General features: G+C 42.6%; 3 protein-coding genes across 3 annotated transcripts; 1 reads left to right on the top strand and 2 right to left on the bottom strand.

Annotated features, from left to right (window-relative positions):
- Positions 1 to 324: 324 nt before the first annotated feature.
- On the top strand, positions 325 to 10,986 carry LOC119269492 (V-type proton ATPase subunit a1-like). Its single transcript, XM_037551336.1, has 18 exons — positions 325 to 626; positions 1,924 to 1,968; positions 2,573 to 2,695; positions 2,864 to 2,971; positions 3,367 to 3,480; positions 3,557 to 3,727; positions 3,932 to 4,069; positions 4,283 to 4,390; positions 4,514 to 4,621; positions 4,696 to 4,844; positions 5,480 to 5,633; positions 6,553 to 6,713; positions 8,154 to 8,360; positions 8,451 to 8,634; positions 8,718 to 8,801; positions 9,389 to 9,582; positions 9,664 to 9,723; positions 10,374 to 10,986. Exons 1-18 carry the CDS (start codon positions 486 to 488, stop codon positions 10,576 to 10,578), a joined length of 2,454 nt encoding a protein of 817 aa, XP_037407233.1. The 5' UTR covers positions 325 to 485; the 3' UTR covers positions 10,579 to 10,986.
- A 1,122-nt stretch (positions 10,987 to 12,108) lies between these two features.
- Positions 12,109 to 15,210, bottom strand: LOC119269493 (nuclear transcription factor Y subunit B-2-like). The gene is made up of 8 exons (XM_037551338.1): positions 15,054 to 15,210; positions 14,765 to 14,968; positions 14,490 to 14,619; positions 14,358 to 14,363; positions 13,740 to 13,835; positions 13,619 to 13,669; positions 13,421 to 13,486; positions 12,109 to 12,522 (listed from the first exon to the last, which is right to left on the bottom strand). The coding sequence occupies exons 2-7, from the start codon at positions 14,950 to 14,952 to the stop codon at positions 13,466 to 13,468; spliced, it is 492 nt and encodes a 163-aa protein (XP_037407235.1). The 5' UTR covers positions 14,953 to 14,968; positions 15,054 to 15,210; the 3' UTR covers positions 12,109 to 12,522; positions 13,421 to 13,465.
- Positions 15,211 to 16,927: 1,717 nt separating this feature from the next.
- LOC119269494 (40S ribosomal protein S23) lies at positions 16,928 to 18,454 on the bottom strand. Its single transcript, XM_037551339.1, has 4 exons — positions 18,339 to 18,454; positions 17,567 to 17,722; positions 17,355 to 17,481; positions 16,928 to 17,270 (listed from the first exon to the last, which is right to left on the bottom strand). Exons 1-4 carry the CDS (start codon positions 18,341 to 18,343, stop codon positions 17,130 to 17,132), a joined length of 429 nt encoding a protein of 142 aa, XP_037407236.1. The 5' UTR covers positions 18,344 to 18,454; the 3' UTR covers positions 16,928 to 17,129.
- Between the last annotated feature and the right edge of the window lie 1,805 nt (positions 18,455 to 20,259).

Below are 20,259 nucleotides of genomic sequence, written 5' to 3' on the forward strand. Positions count from 1 at the left end.
CGATCCCGGAACTCGGAAGCCGACCTAAACCAAGCAGGCCCATTCCTTCCCAGAAGGAGGCTCTCTTCCTTTTTTTTTCGATTCCCGCAACGCGGAACCGACCCTGTCGGTCGCGTAAAACTCGTCGAAACCCGAGGGAGTCGCGCGCGACACGAACTTCGACCGGTCCGCGCCCACCCAACGCAGGCGCGCATGGCCCACGGGCCAGCCACAGCAGCCGCTTTCCAAGACGCTTCCTCGCCCACCCTCCTCCCACACTTTCCCATGGGTCGGGACCCGGGTCATGGCAGCAGTTGCGCACCTGCGCTGCGCCTCGCAAAGAATACAGTGCCGACTAGTAGAATTGGACCGAACGGAACCACCCCCCTCAGATCTGAGACACACCACACCGCCACCGGCCTCCTCCCCCCTCGTCCCCGCCCCGCCCCTCCCTCACGCTGGCGAACCTCCTCCTGGAAGCTCCGGGAGGGGGCCGCTCCGGGGCGATGGGGCTCTTCGACCGCCTGCCCCCCATGGACCACCTCCGCTCCGAGAAGATGTGCCTCGTGCAGCTCATTTTCCCCGCCGAGAGCGCGCGCCTCGCCGTCACCTACCTCGGCGAGCTCGGCCTCCTCCAGTTCAAGGACGTGAGTGCCTCTCTACCTCGTCTCCCCCCTCCAGCCTCCCCCCTCGCGGATCTGCCTGATCCAGCCTCGCGCGTCGTGATCCCTGACCCGCTCGCTCGCGTGCGTCGCACTCTCCGCGCCCTCGGATCTAGCTCTCGCCTGTGCTCGGGACGGATAGCTAGTTTTTGATCCGGGTGTCATTGGACCTTGAGGCTTAGCGCGCGTCTCGTTTGAGCTGCTTTGGACCAACTGCCTTCCTTGGTTACTGGGTGTAAGGTGTTGTTCTCGACCAGGGGGCACAGGCTTCACAGGGTTTAGACTTCGATGATAAGCGTGGATGAATGTGGTAGAGGAAATTCGTATTATACGAATATGTTTTTGGTGTGTTTTTAGCTTGCTTTGATCCTACTTGGCATCTATGCTGTCGTTGAGTAAAAATTACCTAAGCAATAGCCATTCTTCATCATAAGCCAATTTATACAAACAGATCGTTAAGGAGGGTGATTTACTGTTTGTTTGTTGTACCATTCATGGATAATATATGTGTGTTGCAATTTATCAAGTTTTTATTGATTAGCTTGGCATATTGGAGCACTTTTGTAATGCTTAGTTTAGCTGCACAATGCACCCTTTCTGAGGACATGAGAATGAGTTGAAGTTTGGGCTTCACTAATAACTTAATCATAGAGATGCTCCTAGGAACATTAGGCAAACTGATCGCTGCTTGTTATTCAAATTCCTGATTAAGATAGTGGATTTTCCTGCTAATGTGATCATGCGGTCTGATAGGTTCCTGTTTTCACCCATGAATCACCATGCCACCATATGCACGTGAACATGTCATAGTCCTTGATGATGATACATATCGCCCTACCGGGTGCTGCATTCCATGGCTGTCTGTCAGTGAGGAAATATGGACAAGAGAGGCTTGCGTTATGCATTTGGTGTCTTAGTCCCTCAGCACCTCCTTTTTGTTTTTTATTATCATGCGCATGGTGGAAATAACCAAAGTAGGTTGATTAATATCACACCAAAATATGATTAGATGTGTGATCTTCATACGACCAATCATCACATTGTGTATGTTAAAATGACATTTGTGGAAAAGGAATGAGAAGAAAAATAGGCTTCAGAAATAATAAAAACGGCATAAAAGTATATTCGACTACATATGACGAATGCAAGGCTATATTTTGGACTTCGTAGAAAACTTTGTTAACTGTTTACTTTCAGATATTAGTTTTTGTTTGTTCTATCTGCCAGAATCTACAATTGTTCAACTGCTGACCTTTTTATTTTTCTACCCCTTCTTTTGCAGTTGAATGAGGATAAGAGTCCTTTTCAGCGTATATTTGTCAACCAGGTGATCTAAATTATGTTATTCTCCATCTGATATTTATGTTGATCACACCGTATTGCACACATCTGTTCTATTCTACTATGCAAATGCCAATGCTAGTATAAAGTATGGATTATTTCAGTGTCATTATATCGTCTACTTATTCTTGTTTTATGTGAAAAACGAGCCTATGAAGCAGAGCCAAGCTGAATTTAATCTGACATGTTAAATTCATATTCTATTTGTTTCTGTTTGCCATGGTTTTTCGAAAAAATATTGGAAAAGAAAGATACCTGAACAACAAGAATATGATAAAATGGATACATTGGGACTCTTTTCGGTAGATGGATTGAATATATTTGTTGCATTTGGTATTTGATACCGTAAGTATTTGATTTTCAACCAAGTTACCTAATGAACTATGTCAGTGGGCAGTGGCACAATATATCATTTCTGGTAAAAAACGGTAGGGAACCTCCCAAATGCTTGCTTTTATATGCTTGCAACGTACCATGCGCTGATCATGGTATGGAACTTCATCGGACTGTTGCTTTCCTTACTGTGTGGCAGTGGATGCACACCAGCCCACCCCACCCCGTATGATAAGCCTGTCGCAACTCTTCTGCAGGTAAAGCGATGTGCAGAGATGACTCGTAAGCTGAAGTTTTTCAGTGATCAGATCAACAAGGCAGGTGTTAAGTCTTCTGTCCGTCCTGCACTACAACCAGAAATTGATTTGGAGGAGCTAGAGGTACTTCTTTTAGTTGGAGCTGGAGCTGCATTAGCACTGTCATTTTATCATAGCTATATAATTAATCCTCTTGGATTTCTATTATTTATGCAACAAGAAGTCATTTTGAGAGGAAATGCTTAGTTTGCTCTTAGGGAGTATCAATAATTTCTCTCGCTATTTCTGCAGGCAAAATTGGGTGAGCATGAGCATGAGCTGCTTGAGATGAATACTAATAGTGGGACACTACGGCAGACATACAATGAACTTCTTGAATTCAAACTGGTCTTGTCAAAGGTTGTATCTCGATTCTTGTGAAACATTGAATTCACTGTTCCATGTGTTTACTTGTAACTAATAAGGTGTGAGATAAAAGATATACATTAGTCATTAGTGTACTTGCAACACCTTCTATTGATATGCTGGTGTACTTCTTGAAAATATGGAAATTTGTGAAGAAATATGTTCTCTCATTCTCTGTAGCTGATGACTGGGGCACTTGGTCCAGTTTATTAACTATGTAGTGTAACATTGGTTGTTAATCATAAATCCCTACTGTAATTATTATACATCTTGGTCAAATATCTTTTCCTTTTTCTGTTGTCAAATCGCTACTGTTCTCTCATGCTTTAAGTAACATATCTATTCCTTTTGCTGTTGTTTTCCATGCTTTCTCAAATAACTTCTTGCAGGCAGGTAGCATCCTTGCTGCTTCTCAAAATCATGCAACTCCAGCTGACCATGAGCTAGATGAACATATATATGACAAGGAAGTGGATGAAGGAAATGGCTATTTGCTTGAACAGGTGTTGTCTTTGTTCTTATTCTTGAAGTTAATACTGTTCTGTTCTTCCATTAAATTGTAACACGAAATGTTCTCAGGGAATACAGCAAGGGGCCTCGGAATCTGGTGTTAGGTTTGTTAGTGGGATAATACTGAAGTCCAAGGCATTGGCTTTTGAGAGGATGCTTTTCCGAACTACAAGGGGAAATTTGTTTTTCAATCAGGCATCTGCAGGGGAACCTGTTATGGATCCCAGTTCTGGTGAAGAGGTCTGTCATTGTGGCTTGCTGTTCCTAATTCTTGGGTATATCTAGTAGCTGCCATAAATTATTGACTGGTTGTGATAGCTTCTCTTTGTTTTCTATCTCCAACCAGGTTTATAGCCCTAATTTATGTGGTGTAATACTGAAATGAACCCTGAAACCTTGAAAGGTTTTCAACACTATTTTAACACTTAAGTTGCACTCCGACAGGTAGAGAAGACTGTTTTTGTAGTTTTCTTTTCGGGCGAGCAGGCTAAAGCAATAATATTGAGGATTTGTGCTTCATTTGGAGCAAATTGCTACCCTGTTCCTGAGGAGACTGTCAAGCAGAGACAAATTCTTCGTGAGGTATTTTTGGAGAAGCCACCTTTTCTAGTAGCAACAATTAATCCCTCCATTCTTCTGTACATGTAGTTGTCTGTGAGTATAAGTTGTTCAGTTTTTAGCAGCCTGCCTGTCATTTTGTTTTCTGTTGAAGTACACGAGTGCCATCCTGATGTAACGCTGTAATACTCTGTACTTTAGTATTTGAAGTACTGACTTCTATAATATTTGTGGCAGGTATCATCACGCCTGGGTGATCTAGAAGTCACCTTGGATGCTGGAATCCAGCACAGAAACAAAGCACTTGAGTCAGTTGGGTCCCAATTATGGAGGTGGATACTCATGGTAATCAAGTAATAGCAATTTCTCATTTTGTCTTGAAATTGCTACCTTAAAAAAATTGTGTTCCACATTTGTGATAGTACCTAGTTTTATTATTATTGTTTCTAACCTGTGTATTCTTTTTAGGTAAAAAAAGAGAAAGCTGTTTATGATACACTGAACATGTTGAACTTTGATGTGACAAAGAAATGCCTTGTTGGAGAAGGATGGTGCCCAATATTCGCTAAATCTCAGGTCAGAAATGCAACTCTTTTTGTGCTCATTTTTCAAATTTAGGATAGTCATCTTACTTCTAAGTTGTGCTTCAGATCGAGGATGTTTTGCAGCGTGCAACTCTTCACAGCAACTCACAAGTTGGAATAATATTTCATGAGATGGACACTATTGATTCGCCACCTACATACTTCCGAACTGATAAATTTACGAATGCTTTCCAGGAGATTGTTGATGCATATGGGTATGTACCTTGATGCAAACATTAACCTGAATAAATGGTTTTATTTGTTACACTTATGCCCTTTGGGAAGTCGTGGAAAAACCAAGTAAATATGGAATACTATGTTTTAAATGAGATTTCTATCCTATGTGTAGAGGCAAAGTAGTTGGAGAGATCATGTGCTTAGTTACTCGATCCAGCAATTATTCTGCTATAATTTTTCAAGGGTTTGTGATTTGAGATCCAAGGGATGATGAGCAAGAGCATGTTACATTGTTAGGTGACAGTTGATTTAATTCCAAGACCTAAGAGGAGTTTGTTCAGGAGTTGGATTAGGTTTGCTTGTTTAATGTTTGCAGCACCTGTTTGTTGTTGTTGTTGTTGTTGTTGTTGACTGCGGCCATGCAATATTGATTGCTTCATAAGACCTTGGAGATTATTGGAATCTAAACTTGATGTGATTGCTTTGTCTTGGAATGTTTTGTTTTACTAAATTATTGTTTAGTATTCTCTGATCAAAGAGAACCCCATATTGTACTCTCTCTGATCCAAAATAAGTGTCGTGGTTATATTTTGAGCTAAAACCATGACACTTATTTTGGTCGGAGGGAGTAATATTTTTGCCATGAATTGATCATGAATCTGTATTGTTGCAGTGTTGGTCGATATGAAGAAATTAATCCAGCTGTATATTCTGTTATCACGTTCCCATTTCTTTTTGCTGTTATGTTTGGAGATTGGGGTCATGGAATATGTCTGTTAATTGGAGCTTTGATTCTTATACTTCGTGAAAAGAAACTTTCCTCTCAGGTACTCTGAGCTCAACTTGGACCTTCTATTTCCTTCCTTTTTTTTTGGTAATAGCCATTGCATGCAATCTTTGAAGTGTGATTTTACTGAGCGCAGTTCATAGATTGCACATATGTTACTTTCTACTGCTTTAGACAGTGCAGTTATAACTTGGCTGTTGGTGCGCACCTAGTTCTACTCTTCTAGCATATTGTTGTACCTTTTTTTGTTCTTTTTTTCTATTTTTGCTCCTTACTGTCAGGTTTTGGTTCACTGTTCTCTATGGCAATATTTGAATGCATATGCTAAGGAAAACATGTATAGTTATTTCATGACTTAGCTGGATATGAGTGAATTGTACAAAAAAATGTTATATCTTGTGTATGAAAAATGCTTAACTTCTATTAGTAAAATCCAAATAGGCTGTACCCCAACATCTCTAGGACAAGGTTTGATCACCTCAAAGAAATTAGTTCTTTTTTTAGCATCAATATCAACCTGGATGGAGGTAGAGGCGCGTGGAACCTATGGTGTCTGTAGGAGTACATTTGCAAAAATTGTGGAGAAGTCATTTAGTTATGGCATATTTGCATAGGTATCCATAAAATCCCTCAATCTAGATGGAATCCAATATCTCTGTATCTAGGACCACATTGAAAATTGTTTCTGTCCCACTCATGCCTACTGTCTTAAACCATTATCAAATGATGTTCTTGTGAGTATTTTCCTACAAATATGTTGCTGGGAAGGTATTATTAGTTACTCCCTCCGTCCCAAAATATAAGAACGTTTTTAACACTACACTAGTGTCAAAAACGTTCTTATATTTTGGGACAGAGGGAGTACTTATAACTTTGCAGTTTATCAGTTTTTCCTTTTGCAAATTGCCTGCACTGAATTCAAGCTGTTCTCCTAAGCTGTGGTCCATTGATTATCGCAGAAGCTTGATAGCTTTACGGAGATGGCATTTGGTGGGCGTTATGTGATTCTTCTGATGGCGTTGTTCTCAATATACTGTGGGCTCATATACAACGAATTCTTCTCTGTTCCATTCCATATATTTGGCAAATCAGCATATGCGTGTCGAGAAAATTCCTGCAGGTATTGACTTTACCATTTCGATAGTTATCTGAGTGTGCTGTTATGCTGGGGAACTTAAATTGTAACTCTAGTAAAATATCTGAATCGAACTCAAGTTCTTTTCACTAGTTCATTCTGCTTTGAGCATGCCGCGACTTCTATTTAATTTGCTACTCCCTCTGTTCCTAAATATAAGTCTTTTTAGAGATTTCAATATGGACTACATACGGATGTATATAGACGTATTTTAGAGTGTAGATTCACTCATTTTGCTCCGTATATAGTCCATATTGGAATCTCTAAAAAGACTTATATTTAGGAAAGGAGGGAGTAGTTAGCAAATTTCTTGAGTAGATTCCATGTGTCTAGGCATTTTGGGCAGAGAGTAGCTCTATCTCCCCTTACCATTTAAAGTAGCTATTTCTGAGTATGTGCAATGCACATAAAATAAGGAGTACGTAAGACCTGAGAGTATGCACAGATTTATTTTTGACACAACGGGGCTATATGCAACTATAAGTACGCGCAGCTGTTCCCTCTTGATACAAGGATCTCTATTTCTTGAGGTAATATGCGTCCATAACAAATGATTTACCTTCACAATTTATCTAGACTGGTTAAAACGCCTTCTTGTGGTTCTGGGCATGCAAGGTACTACTCCCTCCGTTCCGATTTACTCGTCGTGGTTTTAGTTCAAATTTGAACTAAAACCACAATGAGTAAATCGGAACAGAGGGAGTACGTTATAGTTATTTTTGTCAAGGGGTGCATATGGGAGATGACTATCGATTTGGTTATTTCTGTCTTCTTATTGGTTCCATGAGTTGGTCACGAGATCTTATGGGTTTCACCTCTAGCCTACCCCAACTTGTTTGGGACTAGGGTCAGTTTGGTTTGCGTCCTCATTGTTTCAAGCCTGGCCTGGAGCGTGCCTGTGGTCTGCCTGGGAGGCGTTTGGTTCAGTTCCTGGAAAAGATAGTAGTGCCCTGGCCTGGATAGCCAGGCATCTTCGTTAGCCTGCCAGGCTTCCGAATTCCTACGCCTGGGCACAGGCTAATAGCTGCCTGGCCTCTAATGCTAGTACGGGGACTTGTGCCAGCCAATAGGACTCTTTCTTTAGTTTTTGTGCTGTCGTTTGTTTCTTAATACGCGTACACCAGTCCAGGCAGGAACCAAACACATCTCCGTCCGGCTTGCCTGACCAGGCACGAAAAAGCAAATTCCCAGGCAGAGTACAGGCAGCCAAATTCTCCAGGCATGGTGTCCAGGGCAGTAACCAAACTAGCCCAAGGCTTTGTTGTTGTTGTTGTTGTTGTTGTTGTTGTTGTTGTTGTTGTTGTTGTTGTTGTTGTTTTCTTATTGATTATTACTTCATGAAACACTGGACCCTCTTTAGTTCTTGTTGGTCACCAGATAGCAAGTCCATCTCTGAAGATTTAACACCCAGCCTGTTTGTTTCAGTGATGCATATACTGCTGGCCTCGTAAAAGTTCGTGATCCCTACCCTTTTGGAGTGGACCCAAGTTGGCGTGGAAGTCGATCTGAGCTACCCTTTCTAAATTCTTTGAAGATGAAGATGTCAATACTGATGGGTGTCTCCCAGATGAACTTGGGAATTTTATTGAGTTATTTTGATGCAAAGTTTCATAAAAATGCCCTAGACATTAGGTATTGTATATTTTTGTCGCGTCTTTTCTTCTTTGGATGCATGCAAACCATAGGATGCAAGCAATATATTTAACAATGTGGGTTCCTCAGGTACCAATTCATACCGCAGCTGATTTTCCTGAATAGCCTCTTTGGTTACTTATCACTCCTGATTCTCATTAAGTGGTGCACGGGGTCTAAAGCCGATCTGTATCACGTGATGATATATATGTTCCTTGACCCTGCTGGAGATCTTGGAGAGAATCAACTTTTTTGGGGACAGAAGGAACTCCAGGTTCTGTAACCTTCAAATAAAAACAAATTAAAGCTTCATTGTATGTTCTTTTTCATGCCTATTTACCAGTTTCCCTCTTCCAGATACTTTTGTTGCTTCTGGCCCTTGTAGCTGTTCCATGGATGCTCTTCCCAAAGCCTTTCATTCTAAAGAAACTTCATAAGGAGGTATGTTATGAATAAACTCGACTCATGAAGAAAAACAATTGCACTTTTATTTGAGATAGACTTTTGGTGCTGTGTTGGTGTGTCCTAATGCTTAAAGTAACGACCACAAGCTTAATCCATAGTCTCTGCAACCTTATGTTCTTTATTGACATGTTGTGCTTGTATAGTTAAATCCAGTAGTGCAAGAGTTAAGAGTACCATTGGTAAATTTCAGATAGTAAAACCTAGAAGAGGTGCCTCTTAAGTTATATTGCTAACTTGGTTCTTGTTGTCACTAGTTTCTATGCTGCATCCTGGAGATCTTTGTTTTCTACTCCCTCCGTTCCTAAATATAAGCCTTTTTAGAGATTTCAATATGGACTACATACGGATGTATATAGACATATTTTAGAGTGTAGATTCATTCATTTTGCTCCGTATGTAGTCCATATTGGAATCTCTAAAAAGACTTATATTTAGGAACAGAGGGGAGTATATGGCACCAGTGTTGTTAGGTTAATAAGTTTAGGCTATGGGTGAGTAAGCAAAAATCCTAGATTATGTTTGCTATATCTAGTGGACTGCTAAATCTTTGTTCCTGGATCTAGAGATTTCAAGGTCACAGCTATCGCTTCCTTGGGACATCTGAAATGGATCCAGATTCTGAACCCGACTCTGCCCGTTCACGTCATGATGATTTCAATTTTGGTGAAGTTTTTGTTCATCAAATGATACACTCCATCGAGTTTGTTCTCGGGGCTGTCTCAAATACTGCATCATACCTTCGACTTTGGGCCTTGAGGTTTGCCTCCTGTGATTTTTTGTTGCGAAATATCATCTGTTGGTTCTTTCCATGACTTGATGTACTGTTCTTTTACTTCAGCTTGGCACATTCTGAGCTATCAACAGTTTTCTACGAGAAGTTGCTGCTATTTGCATGGGGGTAAACCTCGTCCTTTTTTCCTTATCTCTGGGTGTAACTTTTTTATTCATACGACAGTGTTTGTCTTTTCATCAATGTTCAAAATAGCGGAAAGCGTAGGCAAAGCGGAAGGCCACAGCTTAGAGCAATGGGCGCTTAAGCGTCTTTTGAAATTGGCTAGAATTTGACAGATTTTGAATAATATACACAGGAAAGTAGGAAACATGGCACATGGGTAATTGAAATAGCATCTAAAATACAGTTCACACCATAGAAAATACACATCAAGTTCACACAGCAAGTAAAATAACAACTAAAATGCAGTTCAATTCAAAATAACCTAATAGAGATCATGTGGCCAGAATATGAAGGAAGTAGTTCCCGAACAGAGACTAATAGTAAGATAAATGGCATATTGCTATTAATGCGCAAGCAGAGAAGTAGAAGTAGTTCATAAACAGCCAAATTCTGGCCAAATTAAAAAAAAAAACCGCTTAATCTACCCCTTAGGGCAAAAGTGAAGCGTTTTGCCATCGCTCAGCGCTTAAGCGTCGCTTAAAAACGCTTTCTTGAACACTGCTTCACATTTGACTGCCATGAAATGCATGGTCTCAGATATGATATCATCTATTGCAATTTCTTACTTGGACTATTTACTGTATTATTGGCAGGTATGATAGCCTTATCTTCAAGGTAGTGGGGCTTATAGTGTTTGCTTTTGCTACTGCCTTCATATTGCTCGGGATGGAATCACTGAGCGCCTTTCTTCATGCATTGCGTCTACACTGGGTTGAGTTCATGAACAAGTTCTATCATGGGGATGGCTACAAATTCAAACCATTCTCATTTGCTCTGCTAGCAGACGACGAAGAATGATGCATACAAAATCGGGGACGTTGAAGAGATTAAACTTGTCTCTTGAAATTTTTGGAGCACAGGTGTGGAATTTCATGAGACAGATGGGTTTTTCCCAATACACATCATTTTGTCAGGCCGCGGGACTTCTTCCTAACGGCGCGCAGGGGAAGGAGATTTTGTAATTTTTACAGCAATATTGTAGAGGGCGGGCTTGTCGTACAGTGCCTCCTGTGGAGAGGCAGATTATAGTAGCTAACAAAGAAGATAGAAAATGTAGATTTGATCCGTCTACCTTTAGCTGTCACATTTTGTCACTTGCTAGAAATGAGAAAAACCCACTTTATCATTACTGTGTCCAGACTGTAATGCATGACATTTACTAAATATAATATCTGTCCATTTATTTAAATAATAGTATCAGTATTCTTGTGCCGATCGTTGTCTATCTACTTCTACTATTAAGATCGGCTGGTCATGGTATGATTAATGTGTTACTTTGATGGCTCAAATTCATGGCTTGCATGTGCACCTCGTTGTGCAATTCATATGCTGTAGAAAAGAACACATGCATGCATTTTTTATAGTTCATCAGTGGTCGTGCTTTTGTATCATTTCTTTGGCACTCACACAGGCTATGTTCTATGTGTATAATTTTATCGTATACGTTTTAGAATGTGTTTCCAAAATGAGGTGAAGATACGGGATCTCTGTGTGTATGTAAGTATGTTTATTACTATTTCTTATCTTTGTGCTGCCCTTCTCAGAATGCCGACTCGTCCAGTATTTCTGTGGCACAATCTGGCAATTCGTTTGGAGCGAACAATCTCCTATCTCATTAAGCTCGCTGGCAGGCTGCCCCATCATCTATCTTAGGGTGAGGGGTGGAGGCAACTTGGTGGTGGTGGGGGGCGGCAGCACGGCGGTGGTGCAAGTTCGCTGGAGAAAAAACCGGTGAGGCCCGGGGCTAGAGGGATGGCCAGGGGCAGCGGCAAGACCGGCGGTAGGGGAAGGTTGAGAGGAGGGTGGTGCGGCGAGGCGGCGCAGGAGTGCCACCGGCTGGGCCGCTTGCCGAAGAAAAAACTGGCGAGGCCCTGGGTTAAAGGGATGGCCGAGTGCAGTGGCAAGACCGGCGGTGGCGGTAGGTTGAGGGGAGGGTGGTGCGGCGAGGCAGTGGCAGCAGGTGGCGGGGGGAGGAATAAGATGGGCCGCTGCAGCGCAATCTAAAAAGCTTTTGAAGGAAGAAGACATAATCTCGGCTGTTCGTTTTGCATCTAACGCTTCAAACTGAACCAGGCCAAATCGACTGACCCAAATCAAAATAATTCCCTTGTTATTTTATGGAATAACTGTAGATAGATTTTAAGGGCCAATCACTCTATCTCCTATGTTTCACTTAATGTATTAGCTGTGAGTTCACATCTATGGCCCAACTGATGAACTGAGCGCTTTGGCCTGCACTTTAACCACTCGTTGCATAAGATGAGTGCGACATTATTTTGCAGAAAGGTAAAAACTATCCATATCAGCCAAGGAACGACAGCAATCAGCTAAACAAAGTTGATTGGACGCAATCAGCTCCCCTTTCACACATGTCAAATGCAATTTTACAACTCAGTTGGCTTGCACGTTGCATCACAAGTCTTAAGCACAGGTGGATGTCTGTCTGGCGAGCCTTGCACCGCGGAGAGGGCACAGGAAACAACGCACCACTATAAGTTAATACCCAGTTGCAATATATTTATGCTTCCTAATACAAATATCTGAAAACAAAAGATTGCCAAACTACCAACGGCTGAATTATTCTGAATGTACAGATAAAAACAAGCACTAAACCATAATAGGTGAATCTATTCTCTCGGAAGCAATTTACATCTTGGAGGCAGCCATCACAACCAACTGTTTCCAGCCAATGATCATCATGAACCTAATGTTGGGGCGGCTTCCTTAACAGATAGATAACCACTGCAGCAAGCAAAACAAGTGTTGTGTCAGATGAAAGAGAGTAGAGTTGCGTTTTGTGCAAACTATTATAGAGTACTCCCTCCGTTTCTTTTTACTCCGCATATAAGATTTGGTCAAAGTCAAACTACACAAAGTTTGACTAAATTTATATAAAAAAATATGAACATCTACAATATTAAAACTATATAGTATGAAAATAAATTTTGTGGTGCATCTGATAATATTGATTTCATATTGTCAATGTTTATATTTTTTAATATAAAGTTAGTCAAACTTTACAAAGCTTGACTTTGACCAAACCTTATATGCAGACTAAAAAGAAACGGAGGGAGTATTTCAGAGTTGCAGATTTAAGAAGCCCACTATTGTAAAAACTCCAATGTAGGTTGAACAATTTCACGTAACCATACTGAAACCCACAGCCTTGGTGAAGTCTCAAATAGCTAGGTGCAAGACAGGCGGGCCATGTTTCTCAAGTATAGTAGCTAGGGATTCTCATACAATTCGATCCATCAAAGAAACACATTCTAGAGATTCTAGTGGTTGCACGTACCATAAGAGTCAGCCCTTAATTCAAGAGATTCGAGATACAACAGTGTATTCAACTGTTTTTATGTCAAAGAATGACTATCTTAAATATGTGATGAATTTGTTCAAAATACTGACAGTTTTGTGAAATTTACTAAAGAAACAGGAAGCATGAAACATGCATACAGCATCAAGAGAATCTGCTATGATTCAGCACAGGTACGTATTTTTAATTCACTTGTTAAAAGGGCAGAAGATTCATGAAAAAGACTACAAACCACTGAAAAGAAGAAGAGAAGGGGTACTAATTTTTAGGGCTATCTCTGAATTTGCCTCACATATAGGATGCTTGTCAGTACAACAAAATTACCTCATGGAGCAATACCCATTGCCGAAAATTGCCTGATCTTCAGTTTCAGGTGTCCCCATTATGGTACTGATGATGTAAAGGGAAGAGCGTCAGGAAAAGAATATGATGATTGAAGATTGCAATACAGAACTGTATCATGTTTAGCTTCAAAATCAAAGTATAGAGTTGTAATGGCAGGTGATGGCATGATAGGATTACCTGGGGTTGCATATAACCCATCCCTTGGGCGTAACCTCCATGCTGAACCATCTAAAAGAATATGAGCAAGTCAGTTTCAAGCAACATTAGGAGCAAAGGAACCCAAGTTGCAAATACTAACCGCTTGGGCGTTTGAGCTAGTCGCACCACTATGAGCACCAATTATATCTTTCTTCACGGATCCTTCACCAGATTTTGAGGTCAATTTACTATCACCCTACAGGAAAGTAATAGACAAGAGAGTCGGTTAATATTCAGTACATACTGTTCACATAAAACACACAAGATAGAAACAGAAGCTTGCAAGGCCATAATGCAGTCCAACAAAATGAGTGGGACGTATGTACCAACTTAAGTATTAGAGAGGATTCATGCAACCTTGCTTAGATGTTAGAACTTATTGCTTGAAAGCTGGAATGGCCTTCATGAATGCAACTATGTTTCTTTCATGGTATATGAAACTGGAAAGAATGTGGGTTTTATTCAGGTGGTCACGCGAGGAACTTGCATGCTTCAAAGTACATAGGTCATGTGTATTTCATATCAAGTGACAACTATATACCTGATTAAAGGGCCATAGCTCAAATTATGCGGCCTAAGCAGCCAGGGGTACTTTTGTGGCTATGTTTAAACTAGGACTAAGAGGAAACTACATTTTGTTTTGCATTGTATGAAAAATTTCAGTGAATCAATAGCATGCCGATGGTAGTACAAAAGAATTGATTACAAGATCACATACCTCCATCTGCAATCACCGCGCCCGTCCAGAAAATTGCAAGGAAGACAGAGAAGAAGCGAGGTGAGATGGAGATACAAAACAAGAAAATTATTGTCATTTGTACTAACAGCAGCGAGCAAGAGCCATGATTACATCTCTGTACTTTTGCAGGTAGATCTTGAGGGGGTCTACGTACTCCTCGAATCCGAGCGTGGCCATGGCCCAGAGCAGATCGTCCCCGTTGATGGTCTTGCGCTTCTCCTTCTGGCACTTGTCGCTGGCCCTGCCAAACCAAACCAAACCACAGCGAAAAGTCACAACTCCGGCCCAAGACAAAACCAACCCGGCCGAGTTCGTTCAAGGTCGAGGTTCGAAAGCCAGGTGGCATGATGACGGTGGCAGCGAGCAGCTAGCGGCGGGCAACTCACTCGCTGGTGACGAAGGAGATGAACTCGGAGACGCACTCCTGGAGGGTCTCCTTGGCGTCCTTGGCGATCTTGCCGTTGGCCGGCACGGCCTTCTTCATGATGCGGCTGATGTTGGCGATGGGGAGGAAGCGGTCCTGCTCCCTGACCCCGCCGCCGCCCCGGGGGCTCCCGCTGTCGTCGTCCGCCATCCGGCGCCCCGAAACCCTAGATCCATCGCGAGCAAATCGGGTCAGGCCATGGATTCGTCAGGGCGCGCGATCGGGAGGGGAGGGATCGAAATCGAACGCACCTTATAAAAACGCGCGCGCGCGCGCGGGGAGGAGCGGAGGGGAGAGAAGGAAGGGGGGAGGAGGAGGACGGTGGTTGGCGCTGCGAGGAGGGGTGGGGAATGGGAGATCCGACGCTGGAGAAGGGGAGACGGCCCGGGCCGGTGCGATGGGGAAGACGACGGATCCGGGCCGTTCGTCGGTCGGGAAGAGACAGAAGAGAGGAGGCTGCGGGTGGGGCCTCGCCCTGCCGGTGGACCCCCCGGGGATTGAAAAGTACTATGGTGGGCTTCTTCTACCACCATGTTATATGGGCTTCTTTCGTTGAGGGATGAAACATTCGGAGGGCCTCTTTTGGGCTCTGTTCTCGAAACAGGAAAGGCTGCTTGGGCTACATCATAAATTTCCCTCTAATCTAGAAAACAATCACCCCTCAAAAAATCTAATCTAAAAAAAATCATTCGCAAAAAACATAATATTTCTAAAAATTTTGTAGGATCTATCTTCGTTTTCACTGTTAATCATCAAATGATGCATACATCATCCACAAGTGTTTTTTAATTACAAGGGGATTTACAATCATAGCAAAACCAATTATTTCATTCACTGCTTTGGCAATGCTTGAACTGGATGTTTGGAATCGCCATCATCAAATCTACAGAGTCTGCCTAAATTGCTGCTCACAATTGCCATCACCAAATCCATACTTTAAGGGAAATGTTAACTGGGAAATCGTAAATCAGGCGGTGATAGTTTTCTGGAAAAAAATTGTCTTCTACTCCCTCCGTTCTTAAATACTTGTCTTTCTAGGCATTTCAACAAGTGACTACATACGGAGCAAAATGAGTGAATCTACACTCTAAAATATGTCTACATACATCCGTATGTAGTAGTCATTTGAAATGTCTAGAAAGACAAATATTTAGGAACGGAGGGAGTATACCATAAACCGTCATCCTCTTCTAAAGAAAATGTCATCCTTAATAAGGGAAACTACTAGTGAAAACGTTCTTAAATGTCATCCCTTCTTTGGGAAGGTTCGCTGGGCATTAGAGTGCATAAAGGGAAATGTTAATTGGAACGGCGTCATTCCAAAGTTTTTCATCCAAGCATGCATGTAAGTTCAAACAATCGGGTCAGCGATGGCAGCTTCAGGGCATGAGCAATGGAAGCATCACCTTCATGCTGCTCCATCCATTTGTTTAGACATAAAGTATTAAAACGACCATTTACACTTATCTTCACCCAACCGAGGCAGCCATATGCAGATGTCATCATAGTGGACCCATCTCAATTCTTTTCTCGCCCATCTATTTCTTCCTCCTTGGTTCTTCACCTTCTCTCTCCCCCTTTTTCCTCTTTCTCTAGCTTTTCTCATGGAGCACCTACCTCCTCTGCAGGAGACCGGTTCCTGTGCAGAGCATCACCCGACCTGAGTTCCAGGCTCCGAGCCGAGCTGGACCTGCGGGGCAGCACGTTGGCCATGCCCTCAGAACAAAGGAGCACGCACCTGCATTCTATCTTCGTTAGGCTGCTTTCAATCTTTTTGTTTTGGAGAAACTGGCTCCAGTAGCAAATGCCGCAACGAGCAGAATATAAATTTTCATCAGGGACACAAGCCACCTACACGAGAGCACAGATCAAACACAGCGAAATACACAGCCACTTTCCCCAGATTAGATTTGGTGCATGGGATTGTTTGTTTGGGCTTCAGCTTCGACAGAATCAGCTGCGGATTCACCGTGCTGACATGGCAAACCCAAATCAGATTTTGGCTGATTATTCAGAGCTGATTCAAAATAACTGTTTGCTTCAGATTCAGCTTCGAACCTGCTTCCTAAAGCTGAAACACCACCATATTCTACATACATCACCAACTCCCACGGCAATTTTAGGATAAGGGAACCATATTCATCTCAAACTGGGGAACAAAACTCATAACAGTAGCACTTTCCCTTAACAGGAGCAAAATGTGACAAGGCAAAGTTTTCACCAACACGATCATAAGTTATCAACTTAAAAGTGCTGTAAACACAAAGGAACCATCCTCCTTCAACATCTAAAGGCCCGACATACTGTCTATTCCATGCAACGGCAATCTAAGACCTGGGCTTCTCCTTCTTTTCCTTGAAGAGGGCAAGCAGAGACACACCAGACACCTTGACGACCTTGAACCGAACACCGGGAATATCTCCCACAGCATGTCCCTTACGACCGAATCCAGCAATCAGCACCTCGTCCTGGACAACAGGTGAAAGACAAACTTAATACCTACAGCAGGAAGAAGAACATACATGTGAAAAGTACCAAGATGGAGAACATACATTCTCCTCGATGAAGTTCAGGCAACCATCATTGGGAACAAAGGCAGCGATCTTCTTTCCGTTCTTCACAAGCTGCACACGAGCACACTTACGGATGGCAGAGTTAGGCTGCTTGGCCTCAATACCACTGCAATAGCAATAGTCATCATATATTAGCTTCACCCCATAAAAACAAGGGTGAGAAGAAAAACATATTGCCCATTTCAACATACATCTTCTCCAAAACAATGCCCTTGGCATGAGATGACCCGGCGAAGGGTTTCTTCCACTCGTTACCCAAGTGGCTCTTCTTGTATGCCTTGTCAGCCCACCTCTGGTTCCTGCGGTGGGTCTTGAGCTTGCGCCCAGCTCCCATACCACGTGTCTTACTGCAATGCAAATAATTCACGGTTAACACAGCAAAAGCAACAGACTCCTGGTCTGCATCACAACAGTCGGACATTGGATTCATTTAAAATCAGAAGGCTATATCTAGAAAATAAGGACCACCCTACAGCGCAAGTGTACGGTCGCTAACGATTCAAAGAGAAACAGTCTAAAATGCTTAGTTATGCAGACTTTCATATCATTTAGGAGTAGTAGAACAAAATCTCCTAGTACATGTTGGAAGTAATTACTCAAAAAACATGGTTAAAAGAAACAGATTTACTACCAAATCAGGATGATTTCTTATCGAAGTGTATGCTACCAGCATAACCTCCCAGATCCAAGTTCTGGGCCAAGAAAATATGACTACACGGCAGCAACGAATTAATATCGCTTATGAATATGTTTAGTGCTGACGTTGTATAATCTGATCAGCACTTGACCGTCCATAAGCTCGACGCGCAGTGACAATCTGCCCGGTCTAATCTAACCAAAAGCTCACGCCATGCCCCTAAATCACGCGGTACAGAAGGCAGACGACTATCCATTCCAGATCGCTAATCCTAGCCAAGAAGCAACCATGGAAAATCAACCGGAAGTATGTGACGGCGAGCTTACCCCATGTTAGCGAAAGGGGTGGGAAGAACTCCGACGAGGAGGCGGCGGCGGCGGCTGGGCGAGGGAGCGCGAGCTGGGAGCGGCGGCGGCGGCAATAGAGGTGAGGGATGAGGCCGAGGAGGCGGAGCTATTTATATGTGCCCGCTTTGGTGGCTTAGGGTTTTCTTGTGGGCTCGATGCTTTGAGATTCGTGATGGTCGATGCAGCTACGGTTCTGATGCGGAAGAGGCGAGGGATACGGACGCTGGACCTGGTCTGCCACGTGGACATGTGGAAACCCTCTTGATGTTTAGAGCATCTCTAGCACACACCGCATCCTGCCGGCTCGCAAAATGTGTTTACAGTTCGCGAAAAAACGGCTTTGCGGGCCGGCGCGGACGGCCGCAGAGACAGATCCCTAAACGGACTTGTATAAAAGATATTTGCGGAATATACCATTTTATGGGTCGGCTTTACAGGGTCTGCTCTTGCACCGTTGCATCCCGCATCTCGCTGGTCCGATATATCAATACCACAACACAAAAATAAAACAAACATCCACACTACAAAATAATTTTTCAAATCACGGAAGCAAACTAAATAATTATTCAATACCAACACAATACAATAATCATCCACATCACAAATAATTATTCAAATCTCCGAAGCAAATTAAATAATGCAATATAAAACTTGTCCTGAATACAAATACAAATGAATAGAAAAATGAGTTTGTTACTGTCTAGCCCTTTGTCAATGTGCTCAATGAGATCCTCCTGAAGCTGAAAGTGAGTATGTGCATTTTCAATCTCCTTGTAGGTCTAAAGAAAGCTCTAATGCGGTTGAAAGTGCTAGTTGTGGACTAGAGGGGGTGAATAGGCGATTTTTATGAAAGTCTCCAAAACACGGAGGCTTTGGAGACAAACGATAGAAATGAACCTATTGATATGCAGCGGAAGGTAGACTACACTAGACAAGCCATAGCCAAATAAGCAATGAAGTGAAAACACGAAGACTATCAACAGCTAGATAGTATGGACCAGGATGGAAGATAGTATGAAGCCAAACTGTAAAAAATCTTCACTTAGTGAAGTCAATCAGATCATACAGACATGCAATGACTTCACGAAGACAAACTGTAAAGTAAAGGGAAGTGAAGGATAGAACCAGTAGATTGATGAAGACAAGGCTTTGGTAGACCAGTTCCAGTTGCTGTGACAACTGTACGTCTGATTAGGAAGGCTGAGATTCAACTCAGAAGACCGTGTCTTCACCTTATTCCCCTTGAGTTAAGGACACACAGTCCTCGCCCAATCACTCTGGTAAGTCTTCAAGGTAGACTTCCAAACCTTCACAGACTTCATTCACTGGCGATCCACAATGACTCTTGGACGCTCAAAATGCGACGCCTAACCGACCGGAAGATTCACGGTCCTCAAGTGTAACAAGTCTTCAGATCACGCAGACAGAAAGACTTCAGTGATGCCTAACACTCGTTGGCTCTAGGTGTTTTGGGCTTTGTCCTCGCAAGGATCTCTCTCTTTCAAAAGCTTCGGAGGTGGGGGTTGCTCTCAAACGACAAAAGCCGTGCACTAACTCTAAGCAGCCACCAATTTATGATGTAGGGGGTGGGCTATTTATAGCCAGGAGGCAACCCGGCCTGATTTGTCCAAAATGACCCTGGGTCACTAAGGAACTGACACGTGTCCAACGGTCAGATTTCAAACACACGCGGCAGCTTGACTTGGGCTACAAGTTAAGATGACTTATCCAGCTCTGGATAAGATTTTCTCTCATTGTCTTCGCTCGAAGCCATAGGATTTGGTTGAGCATCACATCTGTCACTCTGACTTTGTTCACTTGGACCCCACTTAACAGTACAGTGGTTCCTATGACTCAACAAAGAAGAAAAGGAAACTACGAAACAACTATGTCTTCGCAC

The sequence above is a fragment of the Triticum dicoccoides genome, chromosome 3A, assembly GCF_002162155.2.
Source record: "Triticum dicoccoides isolate Atlit2015 ecotype Zavitan chromosome 3A, WEW_v2.0, whole genome shotgun sequence".
Taxonomy (NCBI): domain Eukaryota; kingdom Viridiplantae; phylum Streptophyta; class Magnoliopsida; order Poales; family Poaceae; genus Triticum; species Triticum dicoccoides.